At 34.7% G+C, this 16,103-nt stretch overlaps 2 protein-coding genes across 2 annotated transcripts; one reads left to right on the plus strand and one right to left on the minus strand.

The window, feature by feature from the left end:
- Positions 1-174: 174 nt before the first annotated feature.
- LOC114746525 (ubiquitin carboxyl-terminal hydrolase 7) lies at positions 175-8,544 on the plus strand. The gene is made up of 18 exons (XM_028934742.1): positions 175-269; positions 1,202-1,347; positions 1,480-1,515; positions 1,639-1,746; positions 2,161-2,261; positions 2,743-2,869; positions 3,425-3,484; positions 3,572-3,639; positions 3,927-3,977; positions 4,817-4,925; positions 5,600-5,688; positions 6,585-6,654; positions 6,807-6,887; positions 6,995-7,090; positions 7,176-7,224; positions 7,310-7,420; positions 7,507-7,581; positions 8,185-8,544. Exons 1-18 carry the CDS (start codon positions 260-262, stop codon positions 8,238-8,240), a joined length of 1,443 nt encoding a protein of 480 aa, XP_028790575.1. The 5' UTR covers positions 175-259; the 3' UTR covers positions 8,241-8,544.
- A 2,538-nt stretch (positions 8,545-11,082) lies between these two features.
- On the minus strand, positions 11,083-13,017 carry LOC114746524 (dof zinc finger protein DOF3.1-like). Its single transcript, XM_028934741.1, has one exon. It carries the CDS (start codon positions 12,029-12,031, stop codon positions 11,405-11,407), a length of 627 nt encoding a protein of 208 aa, XP_028790574.1. The 5' UTR covers positions 12,032-13,017; the 3' UTR covers positions 11,083-11,404.
- Positions 13,018-16,103: the final 3,086 nt, after the last annotated feature.

The following is a 16,103-nucleotide window of genomic DNA, read 5'->3' on the forward strand; positions in this document are numbered from 1 at the left end:
AGTTTTTTATCTCCTCAATTTTAATTTTCCGTAAAATATCGAACCGGCGGGTCCAAGTTTAGTCACGTTGTTCATTGCGTTGGCGCAACAGTCACCCGATCCTGAAGAGAGGTATTGGGCTTGGACTTGCCCCCTATAAATTCACAGGGGAAGCGCCTCGTGTACAATTCTGCTTTTCCCTTTCTTCAAGCCAAGCTTCTAGCCTTCTACACAAGCTCTTCCTCTCTCTGATCCTTCTCGCCCCAGAGTTCTTTTAACCATGATTTCAGGTCAGTGACCTTCTCGAGCTTGATTTTCAATCCTCTGTTTCAATTTGATATGCATCATACGAAGGGGAGAATGAGTGCCTGCGATGCGGTTTTCATACCGATTCTTTTTTTTCCTTCTTCCTTTCATTGAACGTTTTAAGGTTCGCTGTTCATGTTGGTGTTCGATTTTTCGTTTAATCGGACTCTGATTTGCACTGCGTATTCGTATTCAAGAGATAGGTCGTTCGAAATTTGCAGGTTGGGCATTCCCCTGTCTGTTTACTAGGTTGATAAATTATCCATCTCCGAATTAAAATTTTTTGGAGGATCGTGCTTGAGCTCGATTTCTGTGAATCTTGTAAATTATGTTATTGGATAAGCTGGGACTGTAAGTGTCAAATTGGTTTTCGCGGTATTTTATAATGAACTAGTTGTAGGAAAAGCAAATGAGCTATACCTATGCTACAACTACAATGTAATGTATACCTTGTATCATGAAATCTCTAGTAAAAGTTTCACTTGAAATGTATTTAATTAAGAGGAATTTATACCTTCGTATAATATATTTGTTGAGTAGGAAAGGTCATAATGTTTTTTTTTTTTTTGAAAAGTAATACGTACATGTTGAGTCAGCAATTTTTTGGGGTTTCAATATGATTTCCTGTTCATAGTTTCACTCCCCTTCCCCAATTGTTAATTGCCTTTTGTTTTATCCATATTACCATTTTGAATTCCTTACATTTCTGGTATATTCTTTTATGGGCTGCATGCCTACGTGAGTGACGCAAAGGTGCTTCATGGCCTTGGAGGCTCTAATTTTTCTTAAAATATGAATTTCCTCTCATATTAATTGGATGATTTCCCTGTCAATTTTCTTATTTGTCTTTTACAGGCTGTAATATTAATAATTTTACGGTCTATTACTCATTACTGCACTGTGATTCCTTATGCAGTGAGTGTAAAATGGCAAAAGGAGCTGTTTAAAGATGTAGAACTTGATACTTCCCAACCCCCTTATGTCTTTAAGTGCCAATTATATGATCTAACTGGGGTCCCTCCTGAAAGGCAAAAAATTATGGTCAAGGGTGGTCTATTGAAGGTAAGTAGGTTATTGTATTTGTGATACCGATAAGTGATCAGATATCAATTTTCAGCATGTCTTAATGAATTAAGTATAGCTTATTATAAGTGCTGCTTAATCTTCTTCAATCATTTATTTTCGGGTATGCAGGATGATGCTGATTGGTCAACATTAGGTGTGAAAGATGTGAGTGTTGCTAAGATGCAGTATCTAATTTTACCTTTTTTAAAAAAAAAAAAAAGAAGAAGAAAAAAGAACCGCCTACCTTACATTCTTTTACTGAATGATCCACATAATCTAATTTTGCAGGGTCAAAAGCTGATGATGATGGGGACTGCTGATGAAATTGTGAAGGTTCCAGAGAAGGGACCTGTTTTCGTTGAAGACCTTCCTGAAGAAGAACAAGTAGTTTCTTTGGTACGTTTTGAATTTCAACTCTTTTCCTCTGTGTAATGACATTATTATGCATAAACACATTTTTCAACTCTAATTCTGTCCCCATGGTTAACTGGCTCCTGGGCAAATTTTGATTTTTGCATTTATGCCCACATTTTTTTTTTTTAAAATGACAATGGCCTTAGGACTTGTACTCTTGCAAAACTAATCTATGTTTGCTTGCCATACGCAGTTTCAGTCTAAATCAGTTCTTTTTGTTTTTTCTCTTATAACATGAAATCTCCGTATGCTAATAATTCTAATGTACCATATGGAGGTGGATTTCTTTGTCCAAAGCACTTTGAGTCTATCTTTATATTTAACTTCCGGTGTACTGAGAGTAATTACCTTTCATCTCTAACGTCTGCTTTTCCTTTTTTGGTGTGTTCCTTCCAGGGTCACACTGCTGGCCTGTTCAATTTGGGAAACACTTGTTATATGAATTCAACATTGCAATGTCTCCATTCTGTGCCAGAGTTGAAGTCAGCCTTGATCAAGTGAGCTCTTTTATGTTCTAGGATAGACAAGTGAAAAGAGAATTGTTTATCAGTTGAAGGAATGAGAATCTCCAACATAAACTGAATGTTCACTTCATTCCCTTCAAATGCATTATACATGTTCGTATGCAATCCGCATTGTTTGGGAATAACCAATCATGACAGAAAGCCAACAACGAGTGTCAAATACCTAAACATAAGACACCTACACATCTAATATCCAGACATATGACACTTCGACAACAAATGGAAGTAACTGATCTAATGATACTTTAAAATGATGACTACACAGAATCAACTCCCTCATTCTCAGTTCTAGACATATTCACCCCATCAATTCATTATCTTACATCTTAGCTCTATTCTTTTTTCAACCATGAGTGGTGATAGGCGGAGTTGTCCTATAACCTTCCTGAGGACCCTTTTCATTTCTCATTTGTCTCTGACACATATGATGAACAGTATGTTTTCTTGGAATTAGGTACTCTCATTCTGGCCGGAGCAATGATGTGGATCAGTCTTCTCATATGTTGACTATTGCAACCCGTGAGTTATTTAATGAGCTTGATAAAAGTGTGAAGCCTGTGGCGCCAATGCAATTTTGGATGGTTCGTTTTTTCTTGGCTCAGACTTTCTGTTATGTGAATTGCTGATTGATTTATTTTTTGAAATGTTTTGAGAAGATCTTGTCTTCGAAGCTTCATAAGTTAAAATTTTGCAACATGTTCTATACTATGAAGATCATTATTGCAGTTTTGGTCCAATTCAATACATCAATAATCCAGCTAGTGTGTTCTATTTTAATAATAAGTCTGATTATTTTAGTAGTCCACTATTCTGATCAGGTATAGGAGCCAAGAGTTCTGTATTTTTGTAGGCTTAATAATGTGTTTCTTCTTAGATTGATTTATTTTGAGTTTGAAATGACATGAAAGTGTTTGGCATCTTGAAAGAGAGAAGTTTACAAAATATTTCTTTTTTTTTTTTTTTTGGTTTCTATTCCTCTATAGGGGCTATCTCGTTCGGTCATTGTATGCTTTCTTTGTTGTTGATGGAATTTTCTTTCTAAATTTTTTTTTTCCTTTTTTCACCATACTCTGCCTCAGCTCATAAAATGGGGATGGTGGAATGATATTGGCCTGACTTGTTATCTCTTTTACCAGGTACTGCGGAAAAAGTATCCTCAATTTGGCCAGCTGCATAATGGGGTGTTCATGCAACAGGTTCATTAATTGGACGTCTCTTTGTGGAATTAATTGGACTGCTTAAATGAGCTGGCATAAGTATTTAATTTTTTTCATATCTATCAGGATGCTGAAGAATGTTGGACGCAACTTTTGTACACACTTTCTCAGTCTCTCAGATCCCCTGGATCCAGGTGATTTTCTTGCTATTGCTTAGCATTTAAAAGCGATTGCTTGACTATCTTGAAAAACAATATTTTTCATGGAAAAGCTGGCATGCAAGAATAGTGAAACTTCATTGTTCATGCTTCTCTCTTCCACATTTATTGTCTGATTCATAGTTATCTTAAAATGCAATTTCATTGTGCTTTACTTGGTTTTACAAGTTCTCAAGGATTAACGTTTCTTATTTATTTTTCAATAACCTCTTTTTTCATGAGTATTTACTTATTGAGTAATTTAATATAAATTTTCCTTCCAGTGAAAATCCTGATGATGTGAAGGCTCTTTTTGGCATAGACCTTGTTAGCAGGTGAACTATCTGGGATTTTATCTTAATTGTTGCTACTCCTAATAATAATACGCAATAAGATGCTTGTTCTTAGAAGTATTCTGCATTGTGTTTATTTATCAATCATCAATTTATTGCATTCTTTGTGAGTTTCTGCTGCTCAACTACTAAGCTGATTTTCCTTGAATGGTAGCTGATTTTCCTTGAATGGTTTAAGAATAAAATAGATTTTAAGTTTGATTTGCATTGTATTTTTCTTGATCTCATCGCTTTGATGCATCTGTTAATTTTACCTCACCCTCTGTTTCTCAAGTAGCCCCGTTGTCAGTCTTTATCTCATAGATTTGGGCTTCTTTTTTTGTTTTTGTTTTTAATGATTTACATTCACCATCATAGAGCAGTTTTCATCTAGAAAATATTTGAGTTTGATTGGTAGAACGGTTAATACCAAGAGGGGATAGATTATTTTATCTTAACATACTAAGTACTCAATTTATTGTTCAAAATGATGACTTCATACACAACAATGATTTTTGTTTTCCCGTTCATTTTTGGTAGCCAACTTAAACTAGGTAGGCCATGAGACAGGCAAGCTATCATATTCTAGCAGTTTAGGACAAAAACATGTGTTTGTTTAGGGTCTCTATTGATGGGGGTCTTCACAATCATATGTATTCGTCTCTCTCTGAACATGTGTGCCCTTGTGTGGCATTGTAGTCGATGCTAGCTGGTTCAATTAATCACATTTTAAAGGACACAATCTGCTTTTTACGAATGAGTGAGTATATTAAAATGCTTCATTAGTCTCCTGCAAGTTTACCTATTTATTGTACTCATGTTTTTTAGTGATGAATTGCTAGGATACATTGCCAAGAGAGTAATGAAGAAAGCTCAGAGGCAGAATCTGTTTACTCACTTAAATGCCACATATCACAGGAGGTGAACCATTTGCATGAAGGACTGAAGCATGTAAGTGCTATTGATATAATACAGTTCTGAAGACTTGACAGACTCATTATGCAATAATGTGATAATTATTCGCCGATGAGATTATTTTTCTTGCTACTCTATCCTTGTTTTTACGCTTTGTTGTGATTGACTAGCTCCACCATCCTGAATGCCTTGTAGCCCCCCCGGGGGGGTCACCACGTCCTGCTACATTGCCCTCTTTCCACCACTAGCTTTCATCAATAGTTGAATTCAAGGGAGATGGGCAAAATATAGAAGTTTAACTGAGGCGAAGCTGAGTGACTAGCTACTGTAGTACTGTGAGGGCCATAGACTAGTGGATCTTCTATTCCTGAAAATCATCTGTCCATTATTGCTTACTTTCTATGCTTATTTTTCACGTGGTTGATTGTTTCATGCTGCCGGATGTCATTGGCTCTTGTGATTATGAAATATTTGAAACTTTAAATTGATCTCAAGCTTTGATACCAGTGATCATTTATTTGATGAAATCTTTTGCCGTTTTATTATTGCTTTAAATAAATTTAACATGGCACAACATAATTGATGTCTAGCATATTGACGCTTAAGGGTTCGTAAAAAAATATTGATGTTTTATTATTGCTTTAAGAATTTGCTCTTGTTCTCAAGTACTGAATAAATCCTAGAGAGTTTAATTAATTTCAATCATGCAGGGCCTAAAATCTGAGTTGGAGAAGGCTTCTGCTGCTTTGGGGCGCAGTGCAATCTACTTGAAGGAATCTCGGATCAATGCCTTGCCGAAGTAGATATTTCTTTTTTTCCTTTTGGGCTTTTCATTTTTGGATTGTTGCTCTTCAAATCTTTACTGACACCGTCTGATGTCGTGCCTAGTGTATTTTTGAATATGAAAATATGAAATTTGTATGATTTTCTAGCTAACTTTAAATATGGCATCTACTAAGTTGTTGCTATGTAGTCAATCATCGTAACCTAGTGAATTATTTGAAAGCCTATGCTATAATTTGTTGATTTTAAAGGTCAGCTGTATTTCAATTTTAGAAGTAGGTAGACCTTAATAAGATCAGGAGAAGAGAGTGAAACTTAGTTTTGAGAGGAATTGTAAATAAGAAAGCTGGTTAGAAAACGCCAAGCAACTAGCTGAAAAGATGAATGAAGATAAGATGTTGCTACTGGTGGTAAGGTTCCAAGAGGGGCTGTGGTGGTGACCATAGAGACAACCAACACCTCCCCTCCTTCTTCTTTCCCACGAAAAGAGGAAATCATTTAAGAAATGAAAAGGGGACAAGCCATGAATGTAAATATCCAAATTTTGGTCTTGTTTATTTTGAGTGTTTTGTTGTTCATGCTAAATTGAGTTTGCCAAGATTTATTTGTTAAATGAAAGAAGATTTAAGTACTGTTTTTCATTTCCATGATTTACTATGCTTAAGGAAAAATGCTTAGTTATGAATACAAATTTCAATGTCTACCAGTTTTGAACTTCGATTTGAATCATTATGGTCTACAGTCTATATGATGACCCATGACATGGTCTAGCAGTAGTTCACATGTGTTTTCGCTGGTTTCTTAACTGGTGCTTTTATGATGCTTTGCATTAGTTTTTTCTCTTTCACTTTATATATTTGTATATCTTTGCTTATTTCATTCTCAGTGTCGTTGTAACATTGCATTTTCAAGGTACTTGACCATTCAGTTTGTACGTTTTTTCTGGAAGAGGGAATCTAACCAGAAGGCTAAGATTTTGCGGGTACGGCTTCCTTCTTGTAGGAGTTTTTTTTTTTGGGGGGGGGTTGTTGGGGGAAGTGGAGGAAGAAATGGGCTTCCTGAGAGGTTTTTGTTTGCTTTCTCAGACTTTATATATGTTTGTTCACAATTCATAATTGGGTTTCCTCATCACAGAAAGTGGATTATCCTCTTGAGTTGGATGTTTATGATCTTTGTTCGGAAGATCTACGTAAGAAGTTGGAAGCTCCTCGACAGGTATCCACATTTTTTTTGCATTTAAATCTCATGGCAGTCTCTTTGATAAAAGGGCAATTTGTTTAATGATTTAAGGTGACTATTTTCGTTTTGGCATTGTAAAACAGATTCTAAGAAATGAAGAAGGCAAAAGGCTTGGTCTAAAAGTCAATGAGAAAACCTCAGCTCAAAAAGAAAACGATGTAAAAGTGTCTGATACTGAGGTGATGAGACAAGCCAACTCTATAAAGTGTGTATAGATACATGGCATGAGTATAATTGCTTAGAGTTTCTTTTGTATTGTTTCAGGGATCATCAAATGCAGGGGGGGAACCGTCTGTAGCTCCAATGGAGGAAGGTGAAAAACTCATGAAATCCTTCCACTGAATTTGTTTTCCATTGCCAACATTTTTCCTTCTGTTTACCTATGCTGCTGTCAATAGGTGAAAAAGAAACACAGATGACTGGAATTTATGACTTGGTTGCCGTATTGACCCACAAGGGTCGGAGTGCTGATTCAGGACATTATGGTGCGTGGGTCAAGCAAGAAAGTGGTTCGTTCTTTGAAGCATATCTACATTTCTTTGATATTCAAGTTGGTCTTTTCGAAGTTGTGAAATCAATATTTTTTTGTTGGCAGGAAAATGGATTGAGTATGATGATGATAATCCCAAACCACGAGTGGAAGAAGACATCACTAAACTATCTGGAGGAGGTAAGGATATGCCAAATCAGTTTTAAAATATGGATATACAAACATTTTTAGCGGAACCTATAATAGCTTCACTACCATAAACCTTCTGGAAAACTATGAAAGCTGAGTTAAATATTCCATACATGTTCTTGTTCTCAAACGGACTGATCAGTTCATTTGTTGAGTTGGTTTCCTGAGTTTGTTTACCCTTTTTTTTTTTTTTGAAGTTTGAAATTGAGCCCCTCTAGATTGAACAAAATTAATTTGATTAGCAATCTTAAACCTTGCTGTATCTTGTGGAATTTTGTTTGCACGGCCAAAAGCTTATTGACAATGAAAGGGATAGTGCCGGATGGTGGGGTAAAATTCACTCTCCGGCTGGCGTGTGATGCCTTGTTGGCCTAGTGTTTGGAATGAGATGACATAAGTGATGTGCAAACTATAGTGTTAATATAACAGATGATTGGCCACATCACTAAATTGAAAATTGAATGAAACTAAAAATCAACAACTTAACTTCATTTCTATCACAATGCAATATAGGTTCAGGAATCCTTTCCTCTATCTAGTTTGTGATTCATGAGGATTAATGTGATTGAGAATCACTCTCCCATCTATGTTCAGGTGATTGGCATATGGCGTATATAATCCTGTACAAGGCTCGTGTTGTACCTGTGTAATGGTTATGAGGGGGCCTTGTGATTGTCCTTGAGGAAGCTGATTGTCAGAGGAGTGGTATACAAGATCATTGTTCGTGTTGTACTTTTTATAGTTGCGTTGGATGCTTGTCAGAAGCTTGTCACTTAGAATTAATCTTATTCAATTAATTTGGTATTCTTTTTTAAGTTAGAAACAATTGTATAAAGATTTGAGTTGAATTGCTATCCCAAACCCCTCCGGGCCCTTTTCTCTTCATGGAATGTCCCTTCTTTCACGATCATCAGAAATTTGTCAATTTCTCGCATGTGGATTTTGCACAACTAATCCAATTCGAAGTTTGATAAATATATGTTCACTTCTTGACGAAAGATCTCTGCCATTGACCTTGTCGAGCTCTTTCTATTTTTGTTAATATCTCTGCCACTGAGCAGAAATTGCATCACAAGAATTTGATGATTGGTAATGTAGAGTGTTACTTGGTTCCAATGCTCAAAAATTATTTGTGACCTTGCCACCAATGAAATAGAGAAGTAACTGCGCATACTCTGTCAAGCAAAGAAGTTTCGAGTAGGAGAAAAAGGATTCTGAGGTACAACTAGCAGTGGATGAAGTCTCGATCGGCAGTGGCTTAGTTTGAAATTCATGGAAAAGGCGTCTCTTCTCCTCAGCCGTGGGTGGATGTAAAGCTGCCAGGCGCGAACGGTGCCGAACATGGACAGACGTTTTCGACGTTTTTAATGCTAAACGCGACATTTCGAGCCTTTTAGTGTAGAACCTTCATATATTTGTCCACCGGCTGCCGTTGGAAGCGGTCTTAACTTTTTGTTTTTTTTTTTGGGTGGAGCGAGGACAGAATGAAAGTGAGGTGGTTCTTGCTGACTACAGGGAAGGCAAAATGAAAGGAATTTGAATTTCACCTATTGTTTCGTTCAGTCTCTTCTCTCTTCTCTATGTTCATTTTGATGTTTGTTGGTTGTTTGGAACCTATGGATCGTTAAACTATTTAGGCTTAGATTTATTATGAAGTTAACTCCTTTTTCATTTGTGTCTTGTGCTTGATGCTTCGGTTGATTGTGTTGACGCGTTTCTTGCTATTCTATTTGCTTGGCCAGCTTATATAGAGTAGACTCAGGAATTCAACTTGGAAGAGGAAAATTCAAATGGGAAATTAGCATCTAGATATACTCTAGTCCTTCTTAAAAGCTAATTAGAGATTCAATTTAGTTTTAAATATAAAATCTCAATTGTTTTGTTTTCAATATTTATTTATTTTGTCTTCAAGAAGTCCATATGATGAATGTATATTTTAATGAGTTTTTATTAAGTGGTAGTTTAATATACATAATTAATACTCCCTCCGTTCCTTATTATAAGAGACATTTGATGCTTATGACATGTTCCTATATATAAGAGACACTTACAAGTTGTCTCTACTTTTTTGCGTTGATTTACTATTTTACCCATATTTATTATCTCCAACTTACACTCTCTCTCCCTCTCACTTCTCTTTCTTTTAATAATTTAATTGTTCTCTCTCATGCTCTCTCTCCTTATTAATGAGGGCATTTTTGGAAAAAAATTATACTTTTTACACATTAATTGTTTTTAACTAATTTTAACTGTTTTTTTGATCAACGTACTTCGGTTATTTGTCTCTTATAATAAGGAACGGAGGGAGTAATATTTTAAGAAGAACAATATCTATTTATTATAAATAAAAAAAATTATCCTAACATGGTTTTTATAATTCACAAAGCTTATATCCAATGACCTAAAAAATTACGGATTCTTTTATCACTCATGTCATCTCACTTGTTGACAAAATTTGATATACATTTATTTATGTCACAAGATTTCCATATCTAGAAAGAAGACGACACCCATTTAATTTGAAAGGCCAAGCGATAATTAATGAGATGACCGCACTGAATGATTGAACTGATAAGCTCAAGTGCACTTCAATCAATTCATGCAATAAAGATGCACTTCTCTACCACCAACGCCAATGAATTCTTTTTTTTTTTTTATAATAAAAATTTCGAGTTGGATCCTGAGAGCTCACTAAGATCAGGGTATGTCTCTAGGCTCACAGAGCGCTTACAGAAGTACTTTCAAATTGCCCACCAATAAGGTCCTCATATTGATAGTGGGATTCAAACTCATGACTTTATAGATTATGAGTCAACTTTTAACTAATTGGACTAACTCTTATTGGTAACGTCAATGAACTCTAAAGAAGGAAGCTAACCTTATGACCCCAAATTTTACCATACAAATTCTATGGGACTATAGCTAATGACCCAACATTATACACAGATCAAATTAGGGTCCAGGCCCCTGGTCACACTTTTTTCTTCTCACCAACATCTACGATTAATAAAAGTTGAAATATGAAAAAAAAAATTGGCCTAAAACAACGACAACTTAAATCAAAATATTACTCTAAAGCATTTGACTCAAATGATAATTACACATTACTAAATAAAGAGAGGTTGTGGATAAGACTCCAAGTACATGTATGCGGTGGGTATATATTGGTGTGTAGATTTCCTCCTAAATTAGGGGTAAATTTTTTTTTAAAAAAATTATTCTAATCTCATGCTTTGGAAAAAAATAGTAAAATACAATAAAAAGAAACAGACTTGAAAGATTGAGATTTTCTATAGTTATGAGTTAATTTTATATATTTAGTTAAAGAAAGATAAAAGAAAATAAATTTCATTTGTATTTTTACCCCTTTGTATCAAATTTTCCCAAATATGTCGCACATAATTGTTAAAAAAAACTCAAGGTTCGCAATTAATATATTACTATAAAATATGAAATCTAATACATGAAAATAAATTTTACAAAATGCGTAATGCATTACTCAAAAGTTATAATAATATAATTTATATTAAATTTAAAATTAAATACACAAAATCCACGTCTAGTTAAATGTACTACAAATTACATGCAAAACAATAGCAATTTTCATAATCAGATCCTCCCTCACTTTGCATTCACTATTCACCCCAGCACCATCTATTTCTTCTCCATCGAAGTATACACATGCTGATATTATCAGAAAGAAACGTCTGAATTATGATTACTAACTTCACCAGAGTTGAAGTATCAAGATCAGAATCCGACTAATGAGGAAGCTGCTGGGTTGAGCAGAAGAAAAATTTGTTCTTGTCTGATTCTACTGGAAGCCTGAGCCTGATGTATACATTGCAAGATAAGACCGCTCGTTGCCGTTATTCCAATAGCTCGAATCTGCATTTTGCGAACCCAGAAACCTCTCTGCATCGCCATTTCTCTGCATCTCCGAACCCGGATCTACAACCCGCTCAACTGAACTCACTTTCACCCCAAATTCACCCGCTTCCGCCATTTTCAGACCCGATCCATTTGGATTCAGACCCTCCAGAACACTTCCTTGATGCCCAGAAAATGATGATGTCAGAAGTGAACTGAAATTCCCACCCATCGAGTCGGTATAAACACGGGTCGGGTCTGCGCCTCCTATGGCCGACAAAACTGACGGAGAAGATGATGATGAAGATGGCGTTGCGGATAATCGTTTGGCGCCGGTGGATGATCGCTTTGTGTTCTTCCGGCTTCCACCTCCAACGGGGATGTTGCGGAGAGTGCCTCCTTTGGTCCAGTACCTTCTGCAACTCTTGCAGAAATGGCGTGGTTGCGAGAGGTTGTAATTGTTGTAGTAGCAGAACTTGGTGTTCGTGGAATCACAACGTGGACACTTGAGCTGTTCTTGTTCCGGAAATCCATGGCTTTTCGTGAATTGAAATAACGTCGGGTGTTGCATTGCACCTTTTTTGTTTGCGAGAATGACTGAATGAAAAAGGATGAGGGTTTTAATTGGTGTAAAGAACAACGCTCAGAGTTCCAAACTTCCAGAGCAAATTTACAAGCTTCAAAACAGATTGGTTGGTATATTGTGATTGAAAAGGACTTCAATGATTGACACTTTGTGTGGCTGTGAAGAAGACTGTAGGAAAAAGGAAGAAGTGTTTGACTGGTCTAAAGAACAAGACAGGAAATTTAGAAGCTTCATAAATGGCCTGGCTGACACAATACGATCTGAATTGCGCCGCAGAAGCCACGGAGAGTGAGCTGAAAGAAGGAAGAGGACAGAAAGGGAGGATAATTTTCAGACCTTTAAATGAACATCCGATTGAAGCAGAACAGAGTATCAGCATCACATAAAAGCGTCAAAGTAATAAAGGAATAGGGTAAATTCAAAAGCTTCCAAGAAGATTGGCTGGCATATTATACCCCAGAAGGACGTCAATTGCAAGCGCTTTTCTGTGTCAATGGACAGAGCCGGAGGAACAGAGCAAAGGAATTTGATTAGTCTGGAAGACAAAGCCTAGATTTCAGACCTTTCAAGGATAATCCAAAGGTTCAAATCAAAAGTTGGCATGTTAGATCAGAATTGAGCTCCAGAACAGCAGGATGTCAGCTTTCGATGAAGCTATGAAAAAGGACAAAAAGGTGGGATAATTTTCAGACACTTATTAAATGAGATTTTGATAGAACATATTAGTGCCACATACATTAAAAGCATGAAAATCTTATGATAAAAAAGCTAAAAATGTAGAATGTTACACGCAGAATGACTGGTTGAAAGAGGAGCCTTCTGTAACTTGCTTGGATAGTGACAGAAAATGCAAAGAGAGACCTGAGTTGAGAGGGACGTATAGTGGGAAAGGAGGAAAGACGGTCAGAGTAGTGAAGATGATAAGAGTTTGAGAAGTGTTTTATTCTGAAAATGGTGAGGTAGAGGGAGATGAACTAGCTATCAGTTTTAAGCCTGAAAGTGACGACCAACCCTCGCTTCACAGATCATAATGAGGTGAGGAAGAGAGAGAGAGAAGCGGGGTTTGCAATCCGCTTCGGCAGTTGACTTGAGCTGGGCGCCTCAGCCTTCCTGTCAAACACCCATGTTTTTCAGCCTTGAAAACTCTCCATGTAGTCATGTTCACATTTTGGAATTATAACAAATTAATAATTACTTCCCTGACTTCTAATGGTAGAACTCTAGAAGTTTGTTGAGGAGCTATCATGGGCCACTCGGCTCGGCTCGGCTCAAGTGAAGCTTCATGTTTGTCGGTCATGTCTCATGTCTCTCTCAACATTATATGCCTGCCATTTTTTTTCTCGCCATTTTACATCCTCAATTTATTTTTGTATTTTGCTTAAAACGTTGAAAGATAGCTTTTAGAAAAGTCGAAACAAAAATCGTATCATACATTTATTTTATATATTATAAAATTATTTTTTTTAAAATTACCAAACTCCCCTAAATTTTGAAGAGAGCATTTCTTTTTAAAATAGATCTATCTGATCACCAAATTAGACTCAATTTAGTTGTGGTGGCTGGTAGTCCCACCAATGCGAGATGCGAAAACAAAAATATAGCCAATTATATAAGTTATCACTATAGTTATTAAATAGACAAAATGCAAAAAAAATCTCTCATTAAAATATTTATTACTTAAAAATACTAGAAATTCGTTTAATGACCTGGGTCTTAGAATAGGTATAACTTCTTCAATTATATATCTTTAATTATATACAAACTTTTTTTCTTTTAAAAAATTTTGTCTATAGTTAAAAATGTGTTGTATACAAATGAAGAAGAATTGCACAATAAGTTGCACCCATCTTATTTCAAATAAAAAGATATCTACATATAATTGAAAATATATTGCACCCCGTCAAAAATACGAGTACCTAAACAAAGTTCAGGGTTTTTTTTTTACGATAAATATTTCAATGGGTTTTTTTTAATAATTTTTCTTATAAAATACTATCTCAAATTCTCAATATAAGAACCTACTCCTCCGGTCCTTATTATAAGACCCAATTTGACTTTTTATTTGGTCCTAATTATAAGACCCAATCCATTTTGTCTCTTATATTTATGCATTTTTTTCCAAGATAATCCTTCTAATAATGATAGTTTTAGCCAATATACTTAATTAGTAAGGATATTTTAGGAATGACAACACTTATTTATTATAAATAACCAACTTAACTTACTTCCTTAATCTCCTCAAATAAGTCAATTGGGTCTTATAATTATGACCGGAGGAGTATTTAACTTTTATTTTGATTCTAAATATAAGATCTCAATCTAATTTTTTTTCATATTTATCTATTTCTTTCCAAGGTAGTCTTTATAGTAACTCTAATTCTAGTCAATATATTTGATTAGTAAGAATATTTTAGGAAAGACAGATTTAATTAATCTCTTTAATCTACTCAAATTAACTAACTCTGAGCTAATATACAATTTTAAAGGAACACTCAAATTATAACTAAAAAACACTTAGATAGAGTGCATTGATAATTCAATAAAAAAAAAACAATCAATGAATTTGTTTTGATGAAATATATATATATTTTTTAAAAAAAGGTCCCGTGGTGGATCTCAACTGGCCAAAGAGCCGAAGGACAGGTGTGCTTGAATTAATTGGCGACATGCTGACTTGAGAGTTGACTGAGGATGGTGACGTGGTGGGAAAGGTGGGTCCCACCAATTAATCGGACGGCCTGTGATGTGGATGAAGTATTGAAGGAAGGGTGATGAGGAAAGAAAGCGGGAACACAAATGAGAAATGGGCCCACCTGCGCATTAGAATTGAAGACAGCCTTCCACCAGCCTCCGTCTCTGACGATGTTTACTGTGTCCATTATTCCACATAATGCATCATCTCTAAGCTCACACTAAATGCCTTTACAAATTGGATCTTTAATTTTATCAACAAAAAAAAAGTTAATTAATCTGCAAGTCCTTATAATTTTAACAAATTTTAAATTAGATCCCTATAGTTTTTTTTTATCAGGTCCTTATACTTTTACCTTTTTTTAATTAGATCCTTGTATTTATTTTTCTTTTAATTAAATCCTTATAATTTCACTAAATTTTTAATCAGGTCCATGTAGTTTTAATTTTTATTTATTAATTAAATATAAGCTTAATTAAATAGATTAATACTAAAATATAAAATATTAATAATTAAATTAAATTAATAATTCTGTAATAAAAAAGTAATAGAATTAATTAATTCAGGAAAATTCTTTAGAACAATTAATTTTTTTTGCTGAAAAAATTAAAATCATTATAATAATTCAATATCTTTAGAATATTATTGTTTATAAACTAATATTAAATAATATATACTATTTTATGTTTATATAATAGTACTATTAGAATTTATAAAATAAAGAATAAAAAATTCAGGGACTTAATTAAAAATAAGGTGAACTTATAAGGACTTGATAAAAAGAAAAATAAATACAATGACCTAATTAAAAACAGATGAAAGTATAAGAACCTAATAAAAGAAAAAAAACTATAAGGACCTGATTCAAATTAGTTGAAACTATAAAGAGCTGTAGATTAATTATCTCAAAAAAAATTGGATCTTTAATTTGCTTTTTTTTTTTTAAGGGTTTTGAGCTCCCCTCTTCGTGTTGGCATAATTTGTTGTAATGAAGACTGTTATCTCTCCTTATAGGTGACCGTTGGTATCCCATTATTTTTAACTTTTTTCTTAATATTATATGACATTATATAAGAGTTAGTAAAAAATTTAATTTGACCTTAAATATAAAACTCTAATCTATTTTGTTTAACATAGTTATTCACTTATTTAATTCTTATATTAAGAAGAGGAGATAGCGTATATATATATTTTACGCATAATATTTATATACATTTGAATTACGTCACTCTCATAACTAAATTCTGGCTCCACCATTGTTCAGTAGCTTGGGGGTGAGCCATACTTGATGTATAAGTGTCACAGCTTGAAGTTGCAGTCTTTGAAGCAAAAGATACTGAATCCTCAACCCTAGGCCTAGAGCCC

Source organism: Neltuma alba, unplaced genomic scaffold (assembly GCF_004799145.2).
Source record: "Neltuma alba isolate B1F8T4 unplaced genomic scaffold, ASM479914v2 tig00005040_pilon, whole genome shotgun sequence".
NCBI lineage: Eukaryota > Viridiplantae > Streptophyta > Magnoliopsida > Fabales > Fabaceae > Neltuma > Neltuma alba.